Source organism: Propithecus coquereli, unplaced genomic scaffold, assembly GCF_000956105.1.
Source record: "Propithecus coquereli isolate 6110/MARCELLA unplaced genomic scaffold, Pcoq_1.0 Scaffold98, whole genome shotgun sequence".
Taxonomy (NCBI): domain Eukaryota; kingdom Metazoa; phylum Chordata; class Mammalia; order Primates; family Indriidae; genus Propithecus; species Propithecus coquereli.
The window spans coordinates 411,765-425,432 of NW_012156173.1; the positions used below are offsets into that span (position 1 = coordinate 411,765).

General features: G+C 38.1%; 1 protein-coding gene across 2 annotated transcripts in view; it reads left to right on the forward strand.

The window, feature by feature from the left end:
• Window positions 1-12,961, forward strand: part of TMEM200A (transmembrane protein 200A) — a 73,990-nt gene extending 61,029 nt beyond the window's left edge. For both annotated transcript variants that reach the window (XM_012665198.1, XM_012665197.1), the window contains exon 2: window positions 10,310-12,961. In XM_012665198.1, the coding sequence (XP_012520652.1) occupies window positions 10,326-11,801 (1,476 nt within the window). In that variant the 5' untranslated portion in view covers window positions 10,310-10,325 and the 3' untranslated portion in view covers window positions 11,802-12,961. The remainder of the gene's footprint in view (window positions 1-10,309) is intronic.
• The last annotated feature ends 707 nt before the right edge of the window (window positions 12,962-13,668 follow it).

Genomic DNA, 13,668 nt, shown 5'->3' on the forward strand with positions numbered 1-13,668 from the left:
TCATTCTTTTTGTGAGTGGTGGGGAATTTGGTCTTGCCATCCCTCTGTTCTTTCTACCTTGCTTTAAGGAAGATCCTGATTAGATTTTACTTATGGATAAAAAAAAGTAAAATTCTTCAGCAACAATGATGCAATTTGAACTATTTTCTAATGTTTTTATAGGATTTAAAAAATGTTTACTGTTAATTGAGCTATCATCAGTTGAAAAACTATAAGAAACTTAATGCATAGTAAGTATATTACTGTGGATTAAAAGATGGCATAGCTGCTTGCTAGTTGAGGTGGTGATTTTGCTCTGGCAAGGGATGGTTTCTCATTTTCAGTAGACAAGAACTTAAGGCCGTTAGTAGTCTTAACAGTACGGATGCAGCTGTGTTACTTGCAAAACTGCTAGACTTATACAAGATATTTAATAGTAAGTGGAGCAGCTAGAATTGAAATTTCTATTGCTTTCCAGCTTTCCTGCTTGTCCTGTAGAATGCCAAAAATGTGTCTGGGATTTTCCAGGCATTTAAAATTACTGGAAAGGATATTAATACTTATTAGAGTCTCACTATCCAAAGGTGTCTCCAAAAACGTGGTCACTGTACCTCTAAGTGAAGTTTCTGTGTATGTTCTCCTGCGGTAGAAGGATCCTCTATAAAAAGTCCAATTTGCGATTTTAAATGCTTCAGGTCTTTATCCGGGAATATCTCAGCTAATTTCCTGCAATTTAGTAAATGTGTGACTCTTTTAGTGATAGCTTCTTTACACCAGTTTCCAATGTCCTTCCTGTCAGGAAATGCAGTGAATGGGGAGCGCGACAGTGATTGGAGGAGCTCGTCCAGATTCGAAGAGTTGGGATGCAGGGCAGAAAGCATATTTCTACTTTGGGAGAAATAGGCTTCTAATTTCTTTGGTTCCTGCGGAAAATGTCTCCCACAGGGTCTCAGCAGGGTGTTTTCTAAGCTTGTTATGGATCTGTTATTTGGCCTCCTGAAGACTTGTGTGTTCCATGGGCTTCTGGCTTTTAGTCCTTGGAGAACAGTTGTTCTGTGTCATTGTCACACAGCTTATAATTGGTGTGGGCCCATATTTTAAGTTTGTCAGGCTGGCGGGTTCTGAAGGCATTATGAACAGAACATGTATAGATTTCCAAGTGCATTCTCTATTTCTAGCATTTTCTGCATTCTCAGGATGTACTTGACCATAAAGAGATATTTTATATTTAATGACTTGAGTATTGATTCTGCTAATTAGCTAAACATTCTGTATTTCCTTTTAGTTCTAGCAAGTACATGAATATGGAATTACAGAATACCGAATGGTAAGAAAGCATTCTCTCCAAGGAAGATCAGCAAAGATTTTCAGAATGTAAAAATTAATAACATCATAGCTTAAATTTCCACAGAATTAACATTTTGCAGATTTCCATGTATATCACCCTGATGCCACTCTCTCGTTCCCATGTCCTCAAGCCCCATATTCCTCGTTGTTTTCGATCTGTTTTGTGCCCAAGTGTCCCAGTGGAAACAGAATGGTGCTTGCAGAATTGATCAGATTACTCATGTATTTGATCCAATTGCATCATTAAGATAACTAACAACGTCAGATGAACTGGTCTGGGTTTTCCTACCTTGTTTTTATTGTTGCTATTATGTTTGTCACAAGGCAAATCTCTAAATCTGAATAAACAGAATTAATTGAAAAGAAAGACATGATTTATATATCTCCCAACTGTCTCTTTTATATAAACACGATTGTTCTTCGCAACTACCAAATTAGTAATGCTTCTGCTACTAAAATACACAGATTCATTCAGAGAGTTTTTGACTCTAAGTCTCAGTATAAACTTGCCCTCATAACTACTTCCCCATATACAATGAGTCATCATTAATTATTTAACTTAATATGTTAAAATATATTTTTGATTTGCCCAGCTGAGCAATGGAAGAATAATACGAGCAATGAAGAATTAATAATAGCTATTGTTTATTGAGAACTTATTATAATCAACATAATAGTAAACTTTTTATATATAACTTCATTTTATCCTTTAAAAAGACCTTATAATCAGACACAGCTGACAGCACTAATGTAGACCTTAATTGCCAGACGCTGAACTGTGCTATGCATTCATTATCTCATTTGCTTCATAAAATTCTACAGGTGCTGTTACTATACCTGTTCTACAGATGAAGAAACTGAGACTCCAAAAGGTTGATTAATTGTTCAAGTGTGGGTACTAAGTGCTGTGTAGGGATTCAAGCCCCCCAGGTCTTCTGCCTCCAGTGCACTATATTCTGTATTTTAAAGAAGGCTTTTGCCATTTTACAGATGGAGGAACTGAGAGAAGAGTTTAAAATAACTTGTCCCAAGTTGCATGGCTATCAAGTAATGAAGCAAGGACAAGGACCTTTTGCCTCTCTGATTCCAATGTCCATGTGAAAAACCATTATGATTTTAATTCAAAGATGATGTCTATTCTATTCTCATTTTTAAAACTTTGTATGATTGGAGTATTAGTCACCCATAAGAATTTTCTTTTTCAAACTCCGGTAAAAATATAGATTAAAAATCCTATTCTAAAAGTTTAAAATGTCTCAACTGGGAAGAAAGTCCTAAAACTGTTCTAGCTTGAACAGAAAATATTTCCATCTGTCACATTTGTGGATACCACATGGGGTTTTTATATAATATTTTTGTTTGGTCCTAGAGGCATAGATTAATTTTTACTTCCTTCGGGCAGATAGTCCCACATTCTGGTGAATTTTTAAACCTCCAGATAAGGATAAAAATTTAAACATATATGTAAGACAGTATCAAATATATATATAAAATAATAGGAATGCTTCATCTGGGAAGACGATGAAGAATCGAAGGGCGATAGCTCTTGTGAAACAGTCAGGAACAAGGATGAGCTAGAATGCATCTGCATGGCGTGCTCCTGCTCACGTGCCAAGCCCCGTTTACTGCCATCGCTTCTTGGAAGCCTCTCCGTATTCCCCCAGATAGTGTAGAAGAGTTTCTCCAATGCTCCTATAGCTCCATCATAGCAATTATTTCATTTGCAATGTTTACTTTATCTGCTTTCCCACTGGAGTTCATACTCCTTGAAAGCAGAGACCAAGTTTGATTAAGCTTGTGTCCCTAGCACGTTTCACTCATAAGCATCAAGTCAGTTCACACTCAGCAGATACTTCCTGAGCATTTATTACATGCCAAGCACCCTGCTAAGGCACTGGGATAGCACAGAAAACAATAGAAAGAGGAACATATAACCGACAATGAACGTTGGACTGGAAGTCTGAAACCTTGAATTCCAACACTATTCTTTCTGCTAATTCAGTGTTCGATCTTCCACGACTTTCCTGATCCTTAATTGGCTAAAATGAATGTCTGGATCCAAAGACTATTCTAAAGTCTCTCAACTCTGCAAGTCTATTTAATTATCATTATCTCAGATACAAGTATGTGAACCATGTCTAAATCATATTAGGCTCACAATGTGGTCAGAATAGCTGGCCAGTGTGGTCAGAGGAGGACCTACATGTATAGAAATAAACTTCTGTGAGGGTGAGAATACTAAAAACTGGTATGGATTAGTGTCACGGAAAGCAAATTCCAGAATGTGCTTAAACTTCTAAAAAGGGTTAAGAACAACAACAAGGCTTTTAAGGTTATAATCAGAGCAAGATCAGGAGAGGATAAGCCTGAAGATTAGAACAGCTGGTGTATGGTATAGTGTTCCATGTGACACACAAAGCAGAAATCTCAGTCAAGGGGAAAGAGCTTGTGGCTGAAAAGGGTAGAATAAACATGGTTGAAAGAGAAGTGAGCCCAAGGCAGGCAAGTAGACAGTATCAGTGTTTGAACGAGGATAAGAGTCTACCTCTCTCTGTAGTGAGAAAGGTGGCAAATGATATTGAATTTCTACAGATGATTTTCAAGATCCACAATGAATCTCAGATTCACATAAGATGGCAAAGGCCTGGAGATAGCCCAAAAGTATGTTGGTTTGCATAGTGAGGAAGATGTGTTTTGAAAATGTTAACCTGGTGATCTTGATGCCTGTTGCTTAGCGAAATTGTGGCTGGTTTATGAGCACTGGGAATGGAAAAAAAGATGATCAATATGTAGCCAAAAGTTAACCCAAATTAATTTCTTATTTTTGGTTGTTGGCAGAAGAAAATATATGTATATATATGTCTTTTAAGTTGGCTTTTGACAAAATTATGACATCTTTTTGGAGACCTTGGAAACACTGGGTGTGGCTGACTCGCTAGTTAGGTTTATTTATAATTAATTGAATGGCCTCATCAAAAGGATGGTTGGTGATCATTATATTCTTCAGGACAGGAAATATATTTTGAGCCCAATATCTATTGCAATGCCAGGTATCCATTTTTACAAATTACATGAGTGAATGAATATCTAAACAAATTAACAGTGTCTACCTAGAAGGAGACCTCCAGTGGAACACCACAGGTCTTTGCTCTATGCTTTCTTCAATTTCCAAAATCTTGGGTGAAGGTTTGGAAGTCATGTTGACAATATTTGCAGATGAATACAAACCAGAAGGGACAACATGATTTTGGAAGACAGACTCAGGATCTGAAGAGATTGATAAGCAAGAACTTTGTGCCCAAGTTAACAAAATGAAATTCAATGTAGTAAAATTCTTCACTTGGACCTTTGAGGAAATAAGTCCCAGCCCTGCCCTTTCAAGGATGGTGGAGAGCAAAGAGGTGGGATGTGGAGGTGGAGCGTGTACTGCGTCTGCATCTTCATATGCTGAAGGGGATCTAGACAGGTGCGAGAGGCCAGATGCTCACCCAAGGCCAGGCCTTCAACCTTTTGTATTCCCCATGGCTTTTCTCAGGTGTTCATTGTGATTTGAAAAATGATAGTTGATTGGTCTGTAGTCATATTTTTAAAGGCAGAGCAGCATTCTTTGCGGTCTCGTCTTATGATGGTAACAGGAATCATAATAAGAAAAAAAGACATGGAAAGTGAAAGCCAATTTGGAGACCCATTCTCATCTCAAGTTCTGTAGGAATACAGGCTTTAGAGCCACCCACTAGCCAGGTGACCTTAGACAAGTTACGTAAACTCTATGAGCCTCCATTTCTTACCTGAAAAATAGATATTATAATTATTACACCCACCTTCAGAATTGTTGGAGAATAAATATTTTGTACCTAAAGCAGTTAGAAGAGTGCCTGACCATAAGCAGTATGGATTACTATTATTACTATTTTTTAAATTTCAAAATATTAAGGGGGTACACATGTTTTTGTTACATGGATACCTTGTATAATGCTTAAGTCAGGGCTTTTGGTGTGCCTGCGACCAGAATAATGTTCATTGTATCCAGCAGGTAAGTTTTTATCCCTCACTCCCCTTCCAACACTCTCCCCTTCTTGGTTTCCAATGTCCTTTGGATCTCTTTGCGCCTTTGTGTAACCATCATTCAGCTCCCACTTATTAGTGAGAACGTGGTATTTGGTTTTCCATTCTTGAGAAACTTCTCTTAGGAAAATGGTCTCCAGTTCAATCCAATTTGCTACAAAAGACATTATTTCATTCCTTTTTATGGCTGAGTAGTACTCTGTGGTATATATATATACACCACATTTTGTTAATCCACTCATGAATTGATGGGCACTTGGATTAATTACACATCTTCGCAATTTTGAATTGTGCTGTGATAAACATTTGAGTGCAGGTGTCTTTTTTATAAAGTAATTTGTTTTCTTTTCGGTAGATAACCAGCAGTGGGATTGCTGGATCAAATGGTAGGTCTACATTTATTTCTTTGAGGAATTTCCATACTGTTCTCTACAGAGGTGGTACTATAATAATTTGTAGTCCCACCAACAGTGTGGAAACGTTCCTTTCTCTCTGCATCCACAACAGCATCTATTGCTTTTTGATTTTTTGTTAATGGCCATTCTGACAGGGGTAAGGTAATCTCCTTGTAGTTTTAATTTGCATTTCCCTGATGATTAGTGATATTGAGCATTTCTTCATATGTTTCTTGGTCATTTGTCTATCTTCTTTTGAAAAACAATTATTCATGTCTTTTGCCCACTTTTTGATGGGGTTGTTTGTTTTTTCTTGTTGATTTGTTTGAATTCTTTGTAGATTCTGGATATTAGTCCTTTGTCAGATTGTATAGTTTGTGAATATTTTCTCCCATAGTTTTAGCTATATGGTTTTATTTCTGGATTCTCTATTCTGTTCCATTGGTCTGTGTCTCCACTTCTATATCAGTACCATGCTGTTTTGGTTTCTATAGCTTTGTGGTATAACTTGAAGTCAGGTAATGTGATGCCTACAGATTTGTTCGTTTTACTTAAGACTGCTTTGACTATTGAGGTTCTTTTTTGATTCCAAGTGAAGCTTAGGGTTAGTTTTTCTAGATCTGTGAAATATGACATTGGTATTTTGATGGGGATTGCATTGAATCTGTAAATCACTTTGGGCAGCATGGACATTTTAACAATGTTGATTCTACCAATCTGTGAGCATGGGATGTTTTTCCATTTATTTGTGTCATCTGCAATTTCTTTCATCAGTGTTTTGTAGTTCTCCTTGTAGAACTATTATCACTATTATTGTTATTATTAAAACTTAGATGAATGTTACAATATATTACAATAAGGAGACTGGTTAACAGGGTCCCTACATCCCCCAAGCCACACACACACACACACACACACACACACACACATACACACAAAACACACAAAAAAACAAAACAACAGTGATCAGAAGTGTAGGATGGAGATGTGGCTTTGCAGCATCAATAAAAAAGCATATTTGGGCTGTTTTGCATATACTGAACACTTTGGACCAATTGGCATTACAGTTAGAAGATGCGGACCCCTGTGGATTCACTCACTCTAGGTTTTCTGGCTTCTCTTGGCTTCTTGTTGTGACACTGCCTTTAGCATCATCATGCTGCTTCCCAGTACCAGTGCCTCTTTCCTACTTTCATCTACTAGTTGAGATTAATTTTCCTAAAATAACAACAACAGTATTTATGTCTTACTCCAACTCCATGGTGGATGAGTGTAAAGTTCAAGCATTTAGGAATGGCATTTGCCACGTTCCAAGGCCTGGCCCTTCCTCCCCCTCTGGCCTTACCTGGCTCACCTGCTGCAGAGCTGAGATGAGCACTAAAGGCAAGCCAGGCTCCTGTTCCCCAGCCTGCTTTCTTTCTCACGACCTTCCTTGAAACGCTGCTAACTTGCTTTTTGACTGTGATCAATGCTCTATTTCCTGTGGGAAGCCTGTTGGAAAGGTCCTTCCTGAATGGAAACTTCCATTCTAGGAGTTACATCATTCTGTTTTATGTAGATATATTTGCTCCTTCATTAAGTTTCAAGCTCTTGGGAACAGTGACCGAATTTGCTTACCTTCGCTTCCCCCACACCATGGTTCACTTTGGGTCCCTGAGTCATAGCAGAGGCTCACGTAGTGTTGAATTGCCTTGAACCGAAATAAAGGAGGACCTGGGCATTTTGCTCATCCTTGGGAGTCTTAGTGCCCTGTCTGGGACTGACCAGGGGAACTGGCTGAAGAAACTGTGTGATTCCTCCTTCCTCCGACCCACCACCATTCTAGTCTTTATTTCTGAGCTGCTCTAGAAGTTTTTGTCTTCTTTCATTTTCTATAAATGTTTACACTCTTAAGCTACCCTTGCTTTTTTAGTTCCTGTCTAGTCTAACCTGCTTACTCTGCATGCTCACACAGAAACCCAGCCATCTAGCTCTCCTTTTCACCCTTCTGTCCTCATATATCCTTCTTAAAATATTTTTCCCCTTCTAGTCCTTTGTTCTATCAGCCTCCAGATAGGAAATGGCAGTTCTAGTAGAAAATGTTTTAAAAAATGGGGGAGGACTAGAAGTTTGCATGGAATGCAGTTCACTTTGGTTGTTTTTAAAACAAATGAAAGGCATTTGCCTTTATTTCTATTCTATTCAACAGGATTTCAGACTAAATCCTTAGCCTGCCATATGGAAATAACTGGGTTAGATGACTGCTATCTAATCTAAGCATTTTATTCAAAGATTTGGAACTGTTTTTGGTTCAAGAAAACATAGGTCGACACTAAGCTTTGTTTTACCCAAAGTTTGGGAGAGATTCTGAGCTGTAGTATGTGCACTTTGATAACTAGAGCTACAGGTTACAATTTAATTTGTTCTTCCAACATTAAACTATTTTAATCCTAGTTATAATTTCAGTGAAGGCTGGATTCACTCATCAGCTTGCTAAAACTGTAGATACCATCCACAACCCTGGTATTTAAACACAATTCAGAAATCATAAATAGAATTCAAAAGGAGAGCTTAATGCTGCAAGATGAGATTTGATGCCCTGGTCTTAAAATATCCTCTGTTTTCCTACCAGCCAGATTTGGCAGCTTGAGAACTATTTATTAAAAATCAAAACAGATATTTTACCAACTCACAAAATGTTGTTTTTTGTTTGGGTATCAATTTTGTTTGTTCATATTTTTAACTATGAAAGTTAGTATAGTAATGTAATGGTCATTCATCGAATCCCAGGGGAAGAATTACTCCCTTATTTAGCATTTTAGCAAATACATTTATGTACTTGTGCTATATGTAGGGTACTATAGTGAATGTTTTTGGTAATGACAATATGAATTAAATTTGATGTTTAACCACATGAAGTGGAAGAATTATGACATTATAATATGATTAAGTGCCAGAGAAAACTTGCTAAGATGCTCTGAGAAATGAGCACTCACTTGGGGTGTGGTACGTCAGTCAGGGAAGGCTTTATAAAGCAAGTGGAATATGAGCTTTGGTGACTAGCCAGATGTCAGTATGTGAAGACTGGGGTCGGGGGCTGGGGATTCTGGACAGCTGAAACATTCTTAAAGTCTCAGAAATAGTGCAGCATGGAATATGAATGAGAAACAGGAAATATTTGTTAGATTTTAGTTTTATGAAAATTAAAGGGAAAAGTTAGAGGAAAAAGTTATGCTCCATGGGTCTGGAGTCCCAGATTAAATTTTGGTAGCTAGTGGGGAATATTTTATCAATTATTCCACTCTTTAAACAAGTTCAAAACTATGTTTTAGGACAATTAATCTGCCATCTGCATGTAAGTTTGATTGTAAAGGAAGAGAAATTGGAGCTGGGAAGACCAGTTGGGAGGTTATATAATGGTCTGGTGAGAGTTAGTAAGAGCTGCATGAGGCTGGGAAGAGCAGGACTGGAACAGAGGGGTGAAATTGAGAGATATCATGTAGTGAAGATATCTAGGATTTAGAACCTGGTTGGGAGATAAGAGAAAGAAGAAGGGAGGGGTTAAAGATAACTGTAAAAGGCCAAGCCTGAGAACTGACCCCATTTGAAAAGTCAGAGAAGGCAAGTGGTACAGCTGTGTGTAGTGGAAGGTGAGTCCAGTTTTGCCAGCAGTGCTTGAATGTGTAATCCAATGGGCAGTTGAAAGTATGGAGTTGACAGTCAGGATACCACCTGAAATATGGACTTGGGACTCATTAGCACAAAGGAAATAGTGGAGATGTAGGAGAGATTTGAATGCCAAGGGGGAGTATAGAAGAGAAGATGGCCAAGGACTCTAGGGGGCAGTGGTCTGCTTTGGGGTGAGACTATTGAACTAGTCTGCAAGGTCAGGGCAGAACCAGGAGGACTTTAGTATCATAGGAAAACTGGGGAACAGAGAGTGTTGAGAAAGGGGGGGCAATAACATCCATGGAAACAGAGAGGCAAGGAAGATACAAACTGAGAGGGAAACTAAATGTGGCAGTGAAGAATTCATCAATGACTTTCACAAAAAAGGTCTTAGAACCGTGAATTGCTGGAAAGTATTCTTTTCATTACTTTGGGATCTATTTGTTTGACCTATTAAGTATTGTGGATTTTTCCATTTCTTTAAAATAACACAGATGATGTGTGTGTGTGTCTGTGTGTGTGTCTGTGAGGGAGAGAGAGAGTGAAAGAGAGGGAGAGAGAGAGAGAGTCAGTCTTGTGACCAGGGGACTGTTTTACATAATAAGCGATAAAATTATTTAAATAAAATATACCTTGAGCTCACATTTCATCAATAATGGAAACACCCAGCTAAAGAAGGAAATCTCCAGATTTTTGCATGAGTCAATAAACAAAACTTCTACCAAAACTATGTCCATTACAAAGATATTCTTCCACTCCATTTCATCATATGAAACAACAGCAACAAAAATTATATGTTAGCAAATTTCAAATTGAATTGATGAGCATACCCCAGGAACATATATAGATCATCATCTTTTTTCCTTTCTTTTCAGAATAAAAGGCCAAACTATGATAGCAACTGGTGGAGTGATAACCGGCCTGGCCGCCTTGAAAAGGCAGGACTCTGCCAGGTCACAGCAGCATGTCAACCTCAGCCCGTCACCTGCCGCCCAAGAGAGGAAACCAGTCAGGCGTCGGCCCCGGGCCGATGTTGTGGTTGTTCGTGGCAAAATACGGCTTTATTCCCCATCTGGTTTCTTCCTCATTTTAGGAGTGCTTATCTCCATTGTAGGAATCGCAATGGCGGTCCTCGGATATTGGCCCCAAAAAGAACATTTTATCGATGCCGAAACAACATTGTCAACAAATGAAACTCAGGTCATTCGGAACCAGGGCGGTGTGGTGGTTCGCTTCTTTGAGCAGCATTTGCATTCTGATAAAATGAAAATGCTTGGCCCTTTCACAATGGGGATTGGCATTTTCATTTTCATTTGTGCTAATGCCATTCTTCATGAAAACCGTGACAAAGAAACCAAAATCATACACATGAGGGATATCTATTCCACCGTCATTGACATCCACACGCTAAGAATTAAGGAGCAGAAGCAGATGAACGGCATGTACACTGGTTTGATGGGAGAAACAGAAGTAAAACAGAACGGGAGCTCCTGTGCTTCAAGGCTGGCAGCAAATACGGTTGCCTCTTTCTCAGGATTTCGGAGCAGTTTTCGAATGGACAGCTCTGTGGAGGAGGATGAACTTATGCTAAATGAAAGTAAAAGTTTGGGGCATCTTATGCCCCCTTTGCTCTCTGACAGCTCTGTCTCGGTCTTTGGCCTCTATCCACCTCCTACCAAGACAAGCGATGATAAGACCAGCGGCCCTAAGAAATGTGAAACCAAGTCAATTGTGTCATCGTCCATCAGTGCTTTTACATTGCCTGTGATCAAACTTAATAACTGTGTTATTGATGAACCCAGTATAGACAACATCACCGAGGACGCTGATAACCTCAAAAGTAGGTCAAGGAATTTGTCAATGGATTCCCTTGTGGTCCCTTTGCCCAACAACAGGGAATCCTGCCAGCCAGGCAGCATGGCACTCCCGAGGAATAATTCTGTTGGGGAGTCATTATCGAGTCAGTACAAGTCCTCTATGGCCCTTGGACCTGGGCCTGGACAGCTCTTGTCTCCTGGAGCTGCTAGAAGACAGTTTGGGTCCAACACATCATTGCATTTGCTCTCGTCGCACTCAAAATCCTTAGACTTAGACCGGGGTCCCTCGACTCTCACTGTTCAGGCTGAACAACGGAAACATCCAAGTTGGCCTCGGTTGGATCGAAACAACAGCAAAGGATACATGAAACTAGAGAACAAAGAGGACCCGATGGATAGGTTGCTTGTGCCCCAAGTTGCGATCAAAAAAGACTTTACCAATAAGGAGAAGCTTCTTATGATTTCAAGATCTCATAATAATTTGAGTTTTGAACATGATGAGTTTTTGAGTAACAACCTAAAGCGGGGAACTTCTGAAACAACGTTTTAACGTTTAGAAAATGTATCATTTTACAAGAGTATATATTTTAAAACTCTCTTCAACAGTGTTTCCTTCTTAAAGCATTGGCTGTAAGCCTTTTTAATCAAATGGTTTGTAGTGTATTAGAACTGGCTGCTTAGTTCTGTAATGGAGATGGTTATATGTTTGGGTTACTTATGATTGCAGTACTTTATGTTACCACATATGATTTTATTTTTCCATTCCTTTGAAAGCATGATCATTTTTTTATTAATATGAATACAAAATACTTGCATCCAAATTAAAACTCCTTTTCTTTACTTTTAAGTTCTTTCATTGATTGTCACATTCATAGAATGAAGTATCCAGTATGGAAAGCATAGGGTTCCAAAGTGTGAACTAGAAGTACCAAATTCAGGCCCAATAGTCAATATATATTTATAAATGAGTATCAGTGCAAATAGTAAGATGTGATTTTCTGAATAATTGCTCTTGTATAGGATTGGTTAAATTATTTAAGAGGAAAAAGATCCAGTTTCTATATGAGCTCAATAGTATGAATTGGTTAAGTTGGTTGTGAATCTTATCCTGAGCTTTAAGTAGGTAGTATTTTTTTCAATATCAGTTCTGTTTTAGTATTGTTTTATCAAGAAACAATGTATTCAAGAGCCATGGCTGAGAATGCCAGCTATACTTAGGGATAAATATCAAAATTCTATTAGCTGTAACTTTAGATAATAAGAATCAAAATTTCTTTGCAAACTGACTTGAAGAAATAAATGAACCAATATAGTTTGTAGAAATGCTCTCTTGAAATAATTATATACATGAAGAAAATGTTGACTAATGAGTGAAGATACATTATCTGCTAGTTAATGCTAACTAGTCTTAGTACCTTTTTCTAGCCATCTGGTACCATCCAATATCCATTCATTCCCACATCCTTATTTTCCCCCAATATTTTTTAGATCCTGGTATTTAGAAAACAATCATCTAACCTTGACATTTCTTTTAATCTTCACATACCACTAGCTTGATGTTTCAAGAAAATTTAGGCCTTGACAAATTACCTTGAAATTTACCTTGTGTTGGAGAGCCTTATGATCACTCCGAAGACTTTAGACTTTTAGGATTGTGGTTTTCAATTAGCGAAGATAATAAATATGAAAATGGATGTTTCCGTCAGAAAATTTTCATGTTTTCCATTAAGGGAACATAATTTTAAGAATTGTTTAATGGAATATTCAGGAAATTTTCCAGGTTTTCCCCCATGCCTAAACATTTCTGAACATCAGGACGCAGTTGCCATGGACGAGTAGAAGGTGGGTACATTTGTCTGTGTAGCACCCCACAATCCACCTGCATTTGCATCACCAGCTTTCTCAGTTGAGGCACAGTGTTACTTGTTAGAACCTCCAGCCTGTGCATTGTAACAGAATGGGCTCACTATTTTACTATGAAGCATTTAATAAACTTCTGTTATTAATAGAAGTTTGTGTTCTTCACACCTTTGCTATTATTTCTTAAATTAAATATACATTTCTGCTTAAAATACTATTTTTCAAACTTTCAGATACATTGTTTTGAGAGCACTTGCTATGCTAGTCCATATACTAAATATCTTGGCTTTTTGGTTTTGCTTCTGTTAGGTTAAAGAGCTAGGTCCATCTACCTACTTAATTAGACTGTTTTCATATTTTGTTATCTTGAGATCATTTTCACTTAAAATGTCGTTGACTCTCAGAAAAATAACCAAATACACATAGCATCCAGCAAATGTCAGAGGCACTCCCAGATTTGAAAACAGTGGCTTTCAACATCCCTGATGGGACAAATGGGTAAAGCCATATACTTTGCTCAGTTCACCCTGAAAGAGCTCTAGAAGTTTGAAGAGGAT